At 40.4% G+C, this 17,095-nt stretch overlaps 1 protein-coding gene and 1 long non-coding RNA gene across 3 annotated transcripts; both read right to left on the minus strand.

The window, feature by feature from the left end:
* Positions 1 to 844: 844 nt before the first annotated feature.
* On the minus strand, positions 845 to 8,569 carry LOC102686176 (lysosomal acid phosphatase-like). Of its 2 annotated transcripts, none has more exons than XM_015368142.2 (11): positions 8,433 to 8,569; positions 6,774 to 6,869; positions 6,460 to 6,546; positions 6,068 to 6,217; positions 5,661 to 5,759; positions 5,468 to 5,557; positions 4,320 to 4,452; positions 3,638 to 3,726; positions 2,675 to 2,784; positions 2,164 to 2,339; positions 845 to 1,831 (listed from the first exon to the last, which is right to left on the minus strand). In XM_015368142.2, exons 1-11 carry the CDS (start codon positions 8,538 to 8,540, stop codon positions 1,737 to 1,739), a joined length of 1,233 nt encoding a protein of 410 aa, XP_015223628.2. In that variant the 5' UTR covers positions 8,541 to 8,569; the 3' UTR covers positions 845 to 1,736. The 2 variants fall into 2 exon arrangements, with proteins under 2 accessions (XP_015223628.2, XP_069037283.1); XM_069181182.1 differs by having other exon boundaries at positions 6,774 to 6,884.
* A 1,961-nt stretch (positions 8,570 to 10,530) lies between these two features.
* Positions 10,531 to 12,549, minus strand: LOC107079990 (uncharacterized). The gene is made up of 3 exons (XR_001480876.2): positions 12,291 to 12,549; positions 11,713 to 11,830; positions 10,531 to 11,486 (listed from the first exon to the last, which is right to left on the minus strand). It is a non-coding gene; the product is annotated as an uncharacterized lncRNA (long non-coding RNA).
* Positions 12,550 to 17,095: the final 4,546 nt, after the last annotated feature.

Genomic DNA, 17,095 nt, shown 5'->3' on the forward strand with positions numbered 1-17,095 from the left:
AACTCCTGGCACACCTCTTCTTAAAGGTTGCTGACCCCTGTTGTAGAGGGACATAGTTGGTGTCAAACCCACTATGCACAGATCACAAGGTAGAACTTTATGGCATATGAATGTTTCATACAGGAACCAGCTTTCATAGAATGGCCCTGTATCTCAAGAGACTTGCATTCTTAGAGACTAAACAGAAACATGTGCTCACCATAAAGCAGAAAAGTGACTGCACTCCTCATTGGCTCGAAGCACATTGTACAGTTCTCCACCCACACAGACAGCTGGCAGAACATCACTCCTCTTATTCTCTTGATTTGGGCTTAACTGCCTTAAGCCTGCAGTTTTCTGGTGTTATAAAAATCCTGCTACAATGACAAAGGTTACAGCACTAAACAAAACCCAAGGTAGATAACTCTAAAAAACAGCCAGAACCAGAGTTATGTAGTGTCTTATTTCACATGGTAGGTTAATTTCTCATGGAAGAAGGATGTGATTCCTCTTAATTAAACAAGGTTACTAGAACACGTATCAAGGAAATGGAAGGAGAAACAAAATGAACATTACAGGTGCTGTTCTGAGTACACCAATAACTAGTTCAATTTGTACAAAGTTCAGACAATTTCAATTCAGGAAAGAAATTCGATCATACAGGATTGTACGATTTACATTTTCCCCGTGTAAAGACCATATCTTTTTGAAACGAAAACAGTGGTACAGTAGGTCAACAGTCAGTGGGGTTTGAACCGATTAAAATAAATCCCAAATGATGTTGCAAAGTTCATTGCTGTGACAAACATTCAGCAGCACCTTGCAAATTACTTTCCAAAGTACATAACAGCTGTTAACAGCAAAGAAGCCTTTAAAAATGTTTAATAATGTACAAACGAAACATACTGTACCTTATTTCCCTTAATATCCATGCTGTTTAACACTGCATTAATGCTCCCTTTTGTATTCTGGGTTACAAGGGACTTACACATTATACATTGAATTTCAGATAGTTAATATTTGATTATTACACAGTGATCCCACCTCTCCTTTACTCTAAGTACACATTGCACTTGTACAGTACATGCTACGTTTGCAGCTAATATGTGAAAAAATGCAGGTTTCTGTGAAGTGAATGGTCAGGTATAGTCTTGTTTTTCATCACTGTGGAAAAGTTGTATATTGTTTTTGAGATTTGCTGATAATGTCACCGTATCCTTGTGACACAGACTCCCCTTTAAGTTTTGCAGGTTTCTTGTGTGTGTTTTTCTGCTGCCCACTTCAATATCAGTTTCCCTGTTATTTCTATGGATATACTGTATACATTATATATATATGTAATAACTGACTCCTCAGAGGTATGAGCGCATGTTACTTTCCAGACCTCCAAAACTGGGAATCCCTTATTTTAAATCAGCTCCACACCCTGCTGAGACCACCTAACCAACACAGAAAGCTTCAAATGAGATATCAGAGCCATCTCCTTTCTGCCAAAACTTTGAGCCCCACAAGGGGCTGTGTGCTTTTACTTGTTTACCAGAAATTATGTTACAAAGTGCAGCTGGTCAAATAGAGGCAATGAGAGTCTGTGAAACCACTCTACATTAAAGGCATAACATAAGACGTTCCTGTCATGAAAACGGGGATTGTGCCATAGCAGGGAACTCTTTAGGTCATGTGCTTTGAGGTAACCACAGATCCTCCTCGTTGTCCACAAAGTCTTGCCTTCCCAGCTGTGCAAGTCAATGGCAGCGCCACTACCTCTTCCGACACTGAAGTAGTATGAGCGACGCGAGAAGACAGCAAAGCAATGCCAGTACGGTCACTGTGATCACCAGTACTGTGTTGCAGTCTTAGGGAAAAAAAAACAATAGTTATTATTATGTTTCTCCAATGTTTTGCTCGTTTAAGGAAATAGAAATAGGCTCAATACCTTTCTCTATACGTTTGTGTTTAGTGATGTGGTATTTCATTAATTGGTTTGCCCTAGCAGGCTTGTGCTGTCACATGCTAAAATTTGCTGCCATCATAACTTGTCATTAAAGTTTGCTGTGAATAAGACCAATACTTATCAGGAGGGGCAGTGTGTCCTTAACACAGTATTTAATGGTGTTAAACACTATTTAGAACACCCAACTTAAATCCAGAGTAGATTTCTTCATCTGAATCATGCTTTGCCTTTACCTCTGCTTTTCTGATTCCTGGAAAGTTGGCACTCCTCTTCCCAGTTCTCTGGGATGACTGACTGGGTGATCCTCTTAAAATCCTCAAGGGGACAGTACTGGGAGCAGTTTGAGAGTTTCAAAGGATAGGGGTCCCTCCCGCTCTCATTTCGAAAGAACATCGCCACAGTCCGTGTGCTGGAAACACGGTCAAGGGACAAGATCACTTCTCTGAAGGCTAACTCAGGCTCAATTTAAAACAAAATTGAAAATGACTTAAAGAAGATAATTAATTTTCCAAAACGTGGTGCTAGATTTCTTTAAAAGAAATGGATGGAAAAGCCAGATTACAGAACATTACGAAGGTTACAGAGGAAAGGAAGGCATTTAACCTGTCCCGCTCATATGAAGCTAGCCAATGAATAAAAGCCTGTACTGACTAGAGACAGATCTTTCAAAAGCAATACAAAAATGAAAGCCACTGCATACATATAGACGAAAATTATTATTGGAATATGAGCTGGGTAGCTTACCCGTTTTTGCCTTCTTGGTACAATTCAAAAATGTGACAGGAAGCATAAGGGGGTTGTTTTTTGTTAAAAACATCCAAAGCTGACTGCAAGGCTGCGATGGTGGTGTCATGCTGGGAAAGAAGACGCGTTACTTGACGTAAATTCCTAACATTCTGTATTTAAAATCCACTCGGCTCTTTAGGGTGGTAAGTGCTACTTCACCCCTCACGCAATGATTAATACTGGGAATCAGCATCTCTAGAGTTAGGGATCTGACGTCAGAATTAAGTGAACAGGCTGTTGATCAGCAACATGAGGGCTGCTCCTTAGAGCAGGCTGTGCCTTTCATTGTGGAAATGAAATTACAGATTACAGATTAATGCACAGTTAATACACTGCATGGAAATCAGCAAGTTGGCACAGTGACTACCATTGTGCCTCACCGCTCCTGGGTTTGATGCCAGGTTGTAATTTGGTTCCAGTGTTCTTATTGTTTGTTTGTTTTTTTTCTGGATGATCTTGTTTCCTTCCGAAGACATCCTGCCTAGATTATCTGGCATCTCCCAGCTGGGTGTGCATATCCTGCAATGAACATGCTTCTCGTCCAGAGTGTAGCCCTGCCTTCTTCCCCCTGCTTCCAGGAAGGGCTCTGTGTTTCTGTGGCTTTCACCAGGAATAACTGGCTTTTTGAAAACAGACGGTTCAACATTATCTGCTATTCATTTATGAAGTCTTATTAATGGAGTTGTACAGAACTATCCATACGTCTATTTTCTAACCGCTTTAACTACTGTAAGGTCATGGGAAAACCAGAGCCTATCCCAGCAAGCAACGGGAGCAAGGTGGGGTACACCCTGGATAAGTCGTCAGTCCATCACAGGGCACAAACACACTAACATGCCACTGCCCCATCTGTGCCATCAAATTCACTTTTCTTCCAAGCAATAATAATTTGTCTCCCCTTTTGGCCAGGGCTTGACTCACTGCCGAGTAGACCATCATCTTCTTTGGCAGAGCTGAATCATTCCTTGCCGCTTTCGTGAGATTTCTCACTATCTGGCCCAGAAGAACACCTATAATATACCAGAAGAAAGGAAAGAAAGTGTCAGCAAAAGGTGAAAGCTACGTTTGAGTCAGGCGTCAGTGACTGGAGTATTTGCTTGTTTAAACTTGACATTTCTCCCTGCTGACATCAGAAACAGGCATGGCTTGCACTTTCCCTTTTCCTCCTGGTGTCAGATGTGGCTTTGTTGTGTTAGCTTTTCAAAGCTGAATCTGTTAATCAAACAAGAGGCTGACAGTGAAAATATTCCACCTTAATGAAAACAGATGGTTTTAAATACCTTGTTCTAGAGTAGAGTTGATTCAGCTCTCAGAGAACTAAAAACAAAGTGGCTTACACAAAGAAGGTCAGCAAGAATCCTTGGATTTGTAGAAGCTTACTGACACCAACAGCTCCCTGTACAGTAAAAGCACTGTCTTCTCTTTTCAAATCTTAATTCCTTGTGTTCTTGGGTCTTGTGTTATTTTTGCTTTTGAAGAAGTTCCCTGAACCTCTTTGGTCAAGTCCTTCTGGAATTTGAATACGCAAATTGAGTTGTCTTGATCTGCGCATAGCCTTGTCTTCACACCAAACCCTCCCCACCCAGTATTTTGGCATCCTCACCTCCTTGTAGACGTGCCTTTTCCACTCTTTTGTGAACAGAAAACAAGGCCTTAAGGCTGAAATCACTGAGGTCCCTCAGCTTGTCCATCACTGTTTGGGTCACCCAGGAAGGCAGGGTCATGTTGTGCTGGCTCTGTAAAAAACGAAACCTCAGGATGGGACCAGAAATAGGGAGCCTGATTGGTCCCATGGGTCCCAATTAGGAAATAAGAAAATAAACTGACAGGAAATTAAGAAATGAATGTAAAAAGTGGGTGTCTTTGTTTCTGTGATCCCCCTTTAAATATTTTTAGTGTGTCAACTAACAGTGTCAGACATACCATTTTTTGATTTCCAGCTCAGTATCAAAAACTTTGGGCCCATAATAATTATTTACCTAAAGAAGCAGTTAAAAGAGTCCCTTAAACTTTCACCATCTTGAAATCGCGAGACTAGAGCAGCTGCAAGTGTATCCACTGCATTACTGAGTCACCCATTAAATCTGCTTTTGTTCTCAGTGCAACACTGGGCTCTTTTGTGATCATTTCTCACCCTCCGTAAGAGTACACACTTGGGTGGAATTAAGTAAAAAAGTAAACCGAGCCATTAAATAAAACTGCAGATGATATTTTCTGTCAACAAATACTAAATTGTACTTGCTTCAGTGATTGAAAATACTCTTGAAATGGAGGGATGATTATCCTTCTCAAATCATTGTGGTTCACATTGTGTCATGAGGTAGATACGCTGGGAATCTCAGATGTGTTTGCCAGTTTTCTGATGCTACAGGATTAGATGGGTTCTTGAATGGCTCAACCAGTAAAGCTGTTTATCTGGAATATAGGCTGAACTCCATGATCCAGTTTGGTTTTGTTGAGATTGGCAGTACACACCTTGGGGTGGGCAGGTTTGAGTCAGACTTGCAAGGCAACAATGGCACTTAGGACCTGCTGGGCACCTGTGAGCTTCTAGCTGTGACACAGAAACATATTATTTCTGTTGAAATTGTCCTGAAGGGACTATAAGATTCACAATGTAAAAACAGGCTGACAAGTGCTTGTACAGTATATTCCTCTCCTTCACTTGAATCTATGTTCAAAACAGATGCTCATTAACCTTAGCCAAAATTCGCAGGATTTAAGAGGAAACCAACATATCTTAAAGCTCACCTCACAGAAAAGAGTATCGTAGACTTTCCACACTGATCTAAAAGAGATGTCTTTAAGTTTTGTGTTGTTCTTCACAAACTCGAAAAATTGCTGAAAAGAAGGAGAATATGGGAGTGGAAGTTACAATTAAGCAATCATGCCAAAGTACTCACTGTATCATTCATAACGAGGTGGGAGTAAGACTGACACCTACTTTATTTTCGAGGGTTTTCTTTTGGTACACATTTGTGTCCTCTGTTTCATTCCTCAGCACTTCATAGCGAGGGCAGTTTCGCTTTGGATAAAACAGGAGCTAAGCAAAACAAAAAAGGATTAAATGAGTGCAATGGAGACTGTGCTCCATCTTACATGAAGCCTTACACTGCCAAAGGTACAGCCTGTTATAGAGATAGTCGTTAAATGTGGAGAAATGCCTGAAAAATGAATGTCTTTTGCAGTGTAAGGACAATGGAGGCTTATAATGGAGGCTTATAATTTAGATTGAAATTCTTTTATCTTCAAAAGTGGGAAGTTCAACACAGCGGGGAACGGAACCAGTCGATACAGGATTTGACAGGATCAGTAGTCAGTAGCAGGGCTGAAAGCAAGTTGGAGGTTTACCTTGTCAGTGGCTCTAGGTTCAGTGTGTATAGGGATGGGCTGCCAGGAGATGTTGCTGTTGAAGATTGGAACTTTAGGAGGATACATCCCAGCCAGGTTTGACTCTGCACTCATCAGGGTCCTGTCCACGTCCGTGCTTCGCACATAAATCTGAGGGAAGAGTGAAAAAAGGAAACAAGTCATGTTTTTTTCTTCCAATTTTCTTTAAATTTGAAATCTGCCACTTGTTTCCTACTTTATGCCCAGACACTCTCGCACACCTCTGTATCTCATTTCACAAGCACCACCACGGGAACGTTATAACACTCTACACAGGTGGGATTAGAAAGGCACTTCCCATTGAAGACCAGGGGTCGCTAATTTGCAGTAAAGAATCCTGCAGAGGCCATTACCTCTCTCCAGTCATAGGTTTCGCTGAGGAAACCGCGGTAGCGTCTACGAAGGAACTGTCCCAGCTCAAAATGCTGTTTCATCCCTTCCTGTAGAATGACAGGACAAACACCCAGGCGGTCAGGAGAAAATGGGGCTGGACTTCAAGGCTCACCAGTGGTTTGTGTGTGTTTTTTTTTCCCTAACTGCTCACTCTGAATTGCTCACTGCCAGCCAATAATATTGTAGTGTACGTGGTGGACGACAGGAGGTGGACACACAAGGAACAGAGGCGTATTGAGAAGTATGTGTTGAGTCAGTGTCATCAGAAAGATACCTGAGTGAGCTGTCCAAAGCCCTGAGGCCAGGCATCCTCCTGGTAGGGGTCGGATGGGTACGTTCGGAGTGCAGACCGGTCACCATGGCGATACACCTAGCAACAGACAGGCTGACAGAAACGTTCGCAAGACTGGAACTCGTCAGGCACTTTGTTAATCAATCCAAAACTGGTCTGTAACGATGATGCGGTCCAAATTGTTTTTAAATTTGCTTTTCAAAAAACCCATTGGAGCTTGTGCCTAGAGTATGGCAAACTATAATGTTGTAGATCAAAGGAAAATTAATGCAGCTAACTGAGCAAAGGCAAATTAATAGTTAAATTTTTTAGCTGTGAAAAGTTGGGTGCAGTTCTTATCAACTATGTAAACCTTTCGTTACAGCGGAGCACAGGCAAGCCTAACTACACTGGTTTTGTTTACAGTGGCCTTCTGTCCTTTTCCTCCTTAGGAAGGAATTTACGTTATTTATTTAGTTATTTCTCAGGCATAAGTGTTATTCTGTACTTCTAATTTATTTTTTCCTAAAATTGGTACTGGTGCTGTTCTTTGCTACAGGAATAGACTGTTAGAAAGCACAGAACAATGTTATGCTATTGTGTACGGATAAGTCAAGGGAAAGACAATCAGTCAATCTTTTTTAACCAAAGTCAGTCTTCCTGCAATTTATGTACTGTATTGTATAACCTTTAGAAAAGACTAATTCCTAATGCAATAAATTGTATATGGCTAATAAAGTTATCTCTTAAACCTAATAAAATACCTATTGAAAGCTTTCATACTGTAATTGTACTTATGTCAACTAATAACATTCTTTAAACCTTTAATTATAAGATTTTTGAGGTAAGCAACTGAAAGCTTCTCATACAGTTCTAAAATTGATAGTGAATGTGGAAATCAGAACAGCTGTTGTCATTTGCTTCTGTAAAGGAACTACAACTGTTTCCTTTTCATACTGCAGAAAGTGTTAGAGACAGCCAATCTGTCAGGCAATTGACTTTCTGTACTTCCATTCATCAGAGGCCATTCAATCGATGCCCATGTCATTACACAGCTAACACCATTTCTCACTAAGAGGTATTACAACCTTACAAGCTGAGCAGAACTACAGATAATGTAGTTTAGAAACTGCATTTGGGAAACCATATTCTCCCATTAGTGTAAGATAACATAAGAGGTTCCCTTTTACCTGTTCTGCTGTATACTAGGGTCTACTCAGACGGTTTCCCTTCCAATCCACTTTATCACAATACTTGAGTGCCACCAGCATTGCAGTTGTTGAAATGATGCTGCTAATTTCTGATTATAGAAACGAGGAGCCAGCAGACGTAAAGTACCACCATGGGGTGGACTTGATGGAGAACCCAGCTGTAAACTGTTACTGCTCTTTGCTCTGGTTATGTCAAATATTTGGTCCTCCTCTACATCAATCTGTTGAGTGACCGTAAGCTACTCATTCGTTTAAAAAATGACAACCCTTTACAAACATCTTCTGCGCAAAGACTTCTAAGTAAGTGCAGAGTGAAATGCTGCCCCCTGAAAAGTGTTCTCGCTGAGGATATGACACAATGCTCTAAATATTTTTCAGCTGCAAACAATTCCATTTGCTTTACTTATTTCCACAGTGAAAGCTGTAAGAAAATCTACCAACAATAACTTACCAAAGTGACAAATTTCAGTTCCCTTTGTCCGGTAGCTGCATGTATCGCAACAAATACTTCCAACAGCAATGAAAAATGAATCTGCATTCTCTGAGCCTGACCCAACATGTCACTCTTGAAAAACAGGAGTAGGAACAGAAGAGGAGGAGGTATAATGAATCCCACAGGAAGTATGGTGTATTAAGAATGTGACAGGAAATCTACTTAATGCTAACCGGCTGTAGGCCAAACTTTCCTGTGTATATTCCTGTCTGAAAACTACATGCTTTACATTCAAACTTTTTAGCCCCATGCTTTCTTAGTCAAGAGGTAAATTAAACCTCTGTTATATTTTTTTCTACTTCATAAAATTAAACTTTTGATTTGAGTTTGTTTATTGATTTCATGGACACCTAAAGTATTTTGAAGGTGCTCCGTGTGACTAAGTTAATGTAAAAGTGCAGTTAGACGAGTGATATACAGAAGCTGTGGAAACATCCCAACCTATTGAAACAAGAAACATAGTGCAATTCATTCTATTCATGAGAAATGCAGTGGAGTAAGAGCACGATAATATGGTTGTGCCATAACACTTATTAAAGTGGAGGTGTTCCATCTCTCATACACTGCAGGAGCACAGAAAGTAGTTCTAGGTCCTGAAATGAAGCTGAAAAAAACTAAAATATGGGACCCATAATTTTACTAATTAGGAAGATCAAAATAACAGGCACATGAAATATGTCATAAATATACACAGCTGACAGGCCAGAAAGCCAATTGCCTTGCACTGTGAACTTTATTAAAACATTCACGATGTAGAAAACGTGCCCTTAATGGTTTCCTGTTACAGCACTTAATTAAGAGTGTTCTAGGATCTACTCTTTAGTTCTCAGATGATGTCTTTGAGTATTGTACCACAGAACCACATCCATTGAAACACCGTAAAAGAGAGTTTTCGCTTCCCCATTCAGCACGAGACAAAGTGGTGAAATGTTCACTGTCCCTCAAGTGAGACAATAAAAAAAACTCATGCATCCCTTTTTTTTCTTTGAACAGCCACGGATTTCCTTTCTGGCTGAGGACGAGTAAACCCTTCTCTGTTCTGCGGTTTAATGGGGTCTCTCTCCCAGCTCTCCTCCCGGTTGTTATCAGGCCTCCTGTGTGTGGCAGCTGTCTTTGCTGCAGGGGCAACAGGAATGTGAGCTCAGGTCGTTCACATGCCACTGGCAGGGTTCAGTACTCTGCGCCAAACCTGAATGTCAGGTGCATTTTGGCAGCATGGCCGTCGTGCAGTGCTGTTGGTCTCGTCAGGTCCCAGGTGCTGAACAAGGCTGCATCTGGTCAGGACCAGGATGTGTCCAACACTCACGTTCATGACAGAAGTGGTGGTGGACCAGCAGGTGTTCTTGTCACTAATTGTGAAAGTATATGTAATAAAGATATTTTGTTTAAACTGCTCTAGCAACAGGTTTGGTAATGGAGTAACCTGTTTGAAGAGCACTTTGTCTTCCTTGTTATGAAAACTGTAACGGACACGGACTGGAATCCGTGTCAGGTCTTGTAGAAGACCCTATGCGATGCGGTAGGAGCTGGAGAAAACAGGAGGCGTGGTAAAAGGAACACACAGGGGTTTAATAGTGCACAAAATAATAGTGACAGTCCGTGAGACAGTGTACGGGGAAGACAAAACGGCATCCAAATCCAAACGGGTCCAAGGGCAGGTCAAAGCACAGTCCGAAAGTCCATCAACTAGAAATCCATCCTGGGACGCGACAAAGTTAAAATCCCCGGGAGGGGGGAACACACGGACAAACGAAACATGGAGGTCCAAGGGTGACGGGGCGAGATCCTCCAGACCCCGGGCTCAGGAAGCGGGAGGTGTCAGGGATGAGGCCTATGCCTTCAGGAGACGGACGTAGGGTTTCCTGATGCTAGGCGGGCCTCGCAACATCTTACCCTAATGATGAGCCCTGAGGACTGGAGGAGCTGGTCTTTAAATAATAACACTAAAAGGGTACACCTGGAGAGCTAAATGACACGACCAACAACGAGAGCAGTGGAGCGCCCTCTAGGGAGGGATGTTGGGGGTGACAAAAAACATTCAAATACAAATGCAAAATACTTGGGAGACTTAATTTATTTGAAAAAAATATTGCAAGCAAACAAGAACAATAGAAAAGTTACAAACGAGAGGAGTTCATTCAGCACATCTAGTCTATTTGGAAGTAAAAAGTACCTTATTGATCTTAACAGATCTCTTCCATGACTGGGCAGCTTGTTGCAAACTTAAAGTATCTTGCAAACCCCACAGTATTTTATCAACAAAAAGCTTACAATTTAAACATGAACACTGAAGAAAAAACCCAGTACAAAACCTTTAAAGCTTTATGTACAAACTTTTAAAAGGTATCCCTGTGCAATCATTTTCAAATTGGTCCTTTTTACTGTAAAATTGCAAAGAAATGTACAACCCTGAGAATTTAGCACAGAACTGCTCTTTCCAAATTGGAACAGGTACATGGCAACAGGTATTGATAATATAGCTTAATGCCAAAACATTAGATATATAAATTTCCCGTTGGCCCTTACCAATCATGGCCTCCTAATAATCCCCGTCTATGATTTGGCTACATTACTATCTGCTCTCCTCCCCACTGAGAGCTGGTGTGTGGGGAGCGTTCTGGCGCACTATGGCTGCCGTCGCATCATCCAGGTGGATGCTGCACATTGGTGGTGGTGGAGGGGAGTCCCCATTACCTGTAAAGCGCTTTGAGTGGAGTGTCCAGAAAAGCGCTATATAAGTGTAAGCAATTATTATTATTAATTATTATTATTTTATATTTTTATAAAGAAACATGATTGCAAGATCTGCTCTGTGTCTTGATCGAATCCCACTCTTTAGTGATTAGGTGTTTTTGAAGACCAAAATGAGTGCAGGCTTGTGGTTGAAGCTTTTATGACTGGTGTTGCACTTCTGAGGAATTGGTAGGCAAGCTCTCCACATATTCCATGTGTTGTTTCACCCAGCTCTGACTGGGATCAGCGCAGATATTTTTCCCTCTTGTTGTCAGAAATCTGAAACATAAGAATTGAAAATAAATTCAAACAGAAGTCGGATGTCTTTTACCCATGTACTTTTACCCATAGTGTGGTAAAATCTATTTGATTCGCTCAAGGAGAGGAGTATGTCTTTAAACAGGAATCATGCCTCATTTTACTAACCCTGTGGTGTGATAAAAACAACATCACTCAGCCACTGTTAGCCCAAAATGATTTCCATCAGGCAGGATGTAGTACTTACACAATGGCAGATGGGATGCATTCAGAGTTGGTTTTCTTATAGGAAACAATTAGTTTCTTAGGGATTATATTTTTGATCAGCTTTGCGCAGCAGTCTGCACCAGAATTGGAGCCTTTAGCTATAACAGAAGCATGAAAAGAACAATTAATTCACTGCAGGACATTGTATTCATGGGTCATACACCTACTGCATCTGCATCGCTGTGCACCCTGTATTAGTGTGCACTTATCAGTTACAGGTATTACAATATTTTAGCTTTCTTTTATTAGATAGAAAAGTCTAGAGAAGCTAATGTGGAGGTAAACACCACACAGCTCTAACATTTCATATTTCTCTAATATGAAGAAACATTTCACTTGCTTTCAAGGGCTCCCCAATCCTTTTTTCCCCAGCACAGAAATTCTGAACTCATCTTCCCACTTTAAAAGCCTGTTTTTTATTATACACCAAAATCCTGACAATAAAATTGTTCTTCTAAGCAGTTTAGGACTTTTCTTGCCCGATGTTATACAATGGACCATATACAGTCCTGACCATTTCCTCCAGACTTATTTCTAACAGTGATGCACATCACTTACTCGCCGAGCAGGTCAGTGACAGGGCGCAGAGCAGCACGAGGAGCAGAGTGATGGTCGGAGGGTTCATTCTTTGGTAGGTCAGAGGCTCAGGAAGGACAGAGAGCAGAGAGATCTTCGCAGTGAGACAAATCTGAGAGGGCAGAGGTCTTCACAGCGGACTGTCTCTGCTGCTGTAGGCTCTGGCTCCTCCGTCCACCCTGCTGCCTGTCTTATAGACAAACAGCAGGAACCTGGTCAACAGGGAAACTCCTGAGCCGTGTTTCGGAGTATAGCCCTCTGAACAGATTCAAAGAACTTTTAAAGGAAGGTATCAGAGGAAAGAAGGATGTCAGATTGCTGAGACGTCTTTTTTTACTTCTCCTATTTTGCACTTTGTTAGCTGCCATCAGCACATACTGTATGATGTTTTAACCTGCCAATTGAAGAAAAGGGATTCTTCTTCTTCTATAGGGAAGATAGAGTATTAACATTTTATAATATTTTAATATTAATAATGTAATATTTCTTGTATATATTATATAATTTAATATTAATATCCTCACTCATATGCGGATTGTTTTCAATGTCCAACTCTATGTCTACATCATGTGCTATTTTGCCAGCTCTCTAGAACTATCTGTATGGTCATTTTTATTAGTAATATGCTGCAATTCAGAAGATTGTTCTATTTAATACGGTCTAAAGTTTATTACCTCTTATACTCTTTAAAGTGACCCCTTTCGTAGGGTATTCATTCTTTGGGAGTAGCTCTGGAGAATCAAGTGGTTGGGAGTAAAGGAGAGTATCTTAATAATACTGGAGAACATGAAAACATTTTCCATTCCAATTCTGTTTTTTAAACTGGTAATTTGTAGGTGAGCCCATAAGACGTGTTACACTATCATACCAATGTGTGATTAGACTGTAAATCAAACCATCCTTACTTTTGCTCTTGCGTGATATGTATGATACTGAAACACAGCAAACTGTATGTGTCCTTGCACTTAGTTTAACAAGGAAGCCGTGATCTGATCCAACATTAACTTACAAAGAGCTTATTTATTTCAAGAGGTTCAAAAAATGTAGTGGAAATGACACAACCGATATTATGTAAAGTTACACTGTAAAATATTAATATTACACCTAGTAGCTGTATCACCCTGCAGCTAGCAAACCAGTGAAGGTAAGCAGGCGTGAGCCTGGTCAGTACCTGGATGAGAGACCTCCTGGGAAAAACTAATGTTGCTGCTGGAAGAGGTGTTAGTGGGGTCACTAGGGGGCGCTCACCCTGTAGTCTGATCTCTGCCCCAGTATGGTGACGGGGACACTATACTGTAAAAAGGCATTGTCCTTCGGATGAGACGTAAATCTGAGGTCCTGCTCTCTGTGATCAGTAAAAATCTTTCTCAAAAAAGGTTAGGGTTTAACCCCAATGTCCTGCACAGATTTCCCCCTGGCCTTTACCAATCATGGCCTCCTAATAATAATAACACTGGTGGTGGTGGAGAGGAGTCCCCATTACCTGTAAATAGCTTTGAGTGGAGTGTCCAGAAAAGCACTATATATGTGTAAGCAAATATTATTATTAAATATATTATTTAATTTGAGTGTAGGTGGCAAATGAGATAAAATTGAACTTTTTGGAAAACAACACATATGGGAAGTACAACTTTCCTTTGTTTTCACTTTTAAATCTCCTGACTTTCATTTAAATCTAAATGTGTCATCCTGGAGAACACAAGGTGGCGCCGTCACATCAGTTTCTGTCTTGAAGCACTGAATAGATCCATAAGCAACACAGTGCTACTCAAATGCAAAAGGAAGGAGGTGCCTTACAGTTTTATAAGAAGAGGCCCCTCAAGGCCAGGGGGGAATTTGGCCAGCACACTGGGTTTAACACCTCTACTCTTTTTAAGAAACACCCTGGGATTTTAATGACCCAAGAAAGTCAGGACCTCAGTTTTATGTCTGATCCATAGGAGGGCACCTTTTTTACATTTTAGTGTCCCCATTATTATACTGGGGCATTAGAATTCACTCTCACCACAGGGTGAGCACTCCCTGGCCCCACTAACACCTCATCCAGCAGGAACCTTAGTTTTTCCCAGGAGGTCTCCTATCCGGGTACTGGACAGGCTCACTGTGATGGGTATATTTCTAATAAAATAGCTGACTGTGTAATACTAATGTCTTGTGCTGGGCTGTGGGTGCACTGGTGTTTCTGGAATGTATTTTGAACCTGTTGCCAGGATAAAGAGTCCAAGGAGCCTTAAAATTGCACAGTGGTGCAGTTGACTCAAAAATTCCAAGGTCCACAGAATCCTGTATTTAGGCGTCACCATCTGTGACAACTGTCTTCAGGCCAGGTGGTTGGCCCATAGCCAAGCAGGTTAAAACAAAGTTTCTAAAGCCAAATGTAAACTTATTATACTTCATAATCAACCTTCTTAGACACCCTTTTCTTACTATGTGTTGTCATTTTGTCTGTTTGTTTCAGTATAAAAATAGTGGCTTTTTAAGAAGTGCACCAGGGTCTTTACCCCTATTGAGCTATGTGAAAACTTGCCCCAGTTCTCTGTTCCAAGGCCTGAAATGTAAAGGTAGACCCTGATAATCAAGGCAGGTGGTGTCTTGATACCTAGTTGTTTTTTCTATGCAGTGTTTTTACTTTCTTTTACTGATAGGCTTGAAATAATCACATGAACCTGCGATTTCTTTTAGAGCTTTGGGTGTCAAATGCAAAAAAATATTTTAAAGCAGCAAAACAAAATAACATTTTATTTTAATTCAACCAAAAATCTTGTGATGATAATAATAAACTTTTCAGTTTTTTTTACCAAACAACTCAGACAATTCACCACTCACGGAGTATACAGTACACAATCTCAAACTGAACTTTTGTTTTATTTTGTAACAAAATATTTGATCATTTATGGATTAAGAATTGTAATTAAAAAGATTACAGAATTTTGATTTGGCATATTACATAATAATTTCCACACATAAAAATGACCGTAGTATGATTTACTTTACTGGAATTGGGACTGGAAAGCCAGAACGTGCAGTGTTTCAAAGAAACAGTACAAAAATTAGACGTATTTTCAAGTCTCATTGAAAATGTTGTATTGATCTCATTATGAACTTCCTCTATAATTCTTAAAAAATAAATTATTTTTATGTAACAAACTGAGCTAAAGTTTCCAAGTAAAAATAAAGTTACTATTTCTCACCTCAGAGCAAGACACAGACTCTGGGCTTCGTGGAAACAATGATTTAATGTTCCCTTTTCCATATTTGAGATGAAAGTGTGGTTTCCCTCTTTTAACCATTAACGTGCAGTTCCTTTCTCCTTTAAGTAGTGAGGCAATAAGCAAGTTGGCTCGGTATCACGGAAAATAGATAAAGGCAAAGTCAGACATTGCAGAGTAGTTTATGTCGAAGCTCTACTCACGTCTGTTTTCAATTTCTTTCATAGTTCCCAGCTCTGAAAGCGCTTTTGTATGGCCAGGGGTTTCACTATGTGAATCAAGAGCAATACCAAAGCTCAGTGCCATGACATGGTTAGTGCTACAGTAATGCATTCACAGGTTATTGTCACTCATACTGTATTTATGTGTTTTTCAATTCCTAAATTGGAACAACTCCCTAAATGGGAGGCCTATTACTATCTAAAAGTTTGAATCCCCTCAGTATCTGTACCACTTATCTTTGGTGTCTCTGTACAATATCAAAATCAATGTGTGCCAAGTTTGGCTTTTAAATTACTAAATCATTTGTATTGACCCTTCTTTCACCAATCTTTTGATGTCCCTGTTTTTTCCTGGGACGGAGGTTTCTTATCAGACTAGATGGTTGATCATTATTTTCATTGCAAATGTTTTCCATATGCACAGTCCACATCTTGAAGGACAGCTGTTTCAGATGGGGTAGTAGTTTCCCCCCATTCCTTTTCTGGCTTGAGAAAAGAAGAGCTGTGCCTCTAATGTCATACATATAGAGGCTCATGGCAGCCAGTAAGGACAAGAGAAAGACATTAAAACAAACTGTGCAAAGTGACTCCACTCAGCCTATCACCATAGCTACCTTCACATCATGGTCCTCTCTTCAGAGTGACAGAAATAGAGAGGAGCCTGTTCAGTTCATCAGCTCTTGTCATGTGATTGTACCCCAGCACCAGGCCCCCACCTGAGAATTCCCTGCTCTTCGACCTCCAGTGTGTCCTGGTAATCCATTCAGTGCATTGATACCTATTTATAAAGTATTCACACTACACTCAAAGAATGTCTCTAGTCTTCTTCCAAATGTGATCAATCATCTTCTTCTCCTGCCTTGACCACAGAGCAGGAGTTTAGATATATCTCCTGCCTTGACCAATAGGAGTTTAGATATATGCTATGATCTTTGTATTGCAAAGCTTTGGGCCAACTATGAAGAAACCAAGAAACCAGGTATACTGTCTTACAGATGTGTGTTCATAAGGAATTTTTTGGTCAAATTATTTCCGGCCTAAGCCATTCAATTTTCATACTAGTAATTTGTAAGGGAGTGCATTAGTTTTGCTAAAAGTTTGAAACAAATATGACTGAGCATGCAAAGCAAATCATCCAAACTCATGTTTTATTACTATAGATACACCATGTGCACCAGATATCTAATTTGATAACATAGGACAACAAATTTAAAGCATTTTGAAGAAAACAGATAGGTCAACTGTTTTCAGGAAGAGTGGATTAGGTGGAGAGCTGGTAAACGTTTAATACACAAGCTGAAGAAACCTGTTTAAATGCATGCTCGGATGTTCATCATGAAAATTCAGAACACAAATG

Source organism: Lepisosteus oculatus, chromosome 20 (genome assembly GCF_040954835.1).
Source record: "Lepisosteus oculatus isolate fLepOcu1 chromosome 20, fLepOcu1.hap2, whole genome shotgun sequence".
Lineage (NCBI taxonomy): Eukaryota > Metazoa > Chordata > Actinopteri > Semionotiformes > Lepisosteidae > Lepisosteus > Lepisosteus oculatus.

What these genes read in the sequence shown, in the direction of transcription:
- LOC102686176 (XM_015368142.2), bottom strand. Translation starts at nt 8,540, where the DNA reads ATGTTGGGTCAGGCTCAGAGAATGCAGATTCATTTTTCATTGCTGTTG. An exon ending in AACCTAGAGCCACTGACAAG is followed by an intron (nt 5,760 to 6,067) that starts GTAAACCTCCAA and finishes TGTTTTGCTTAG; the next exon opens with CTCCTGTTTTATCCAAAGCG. An exon ending in AGAAAACCCTCGAAAATAAA is followed by an intron (nt 5,558 to 5,660) that starts GTAGGTGTCAGT and finishes CCTTCTTTTCAG; the next exon opens with CAATTTTTCGAGTTTGTGAA.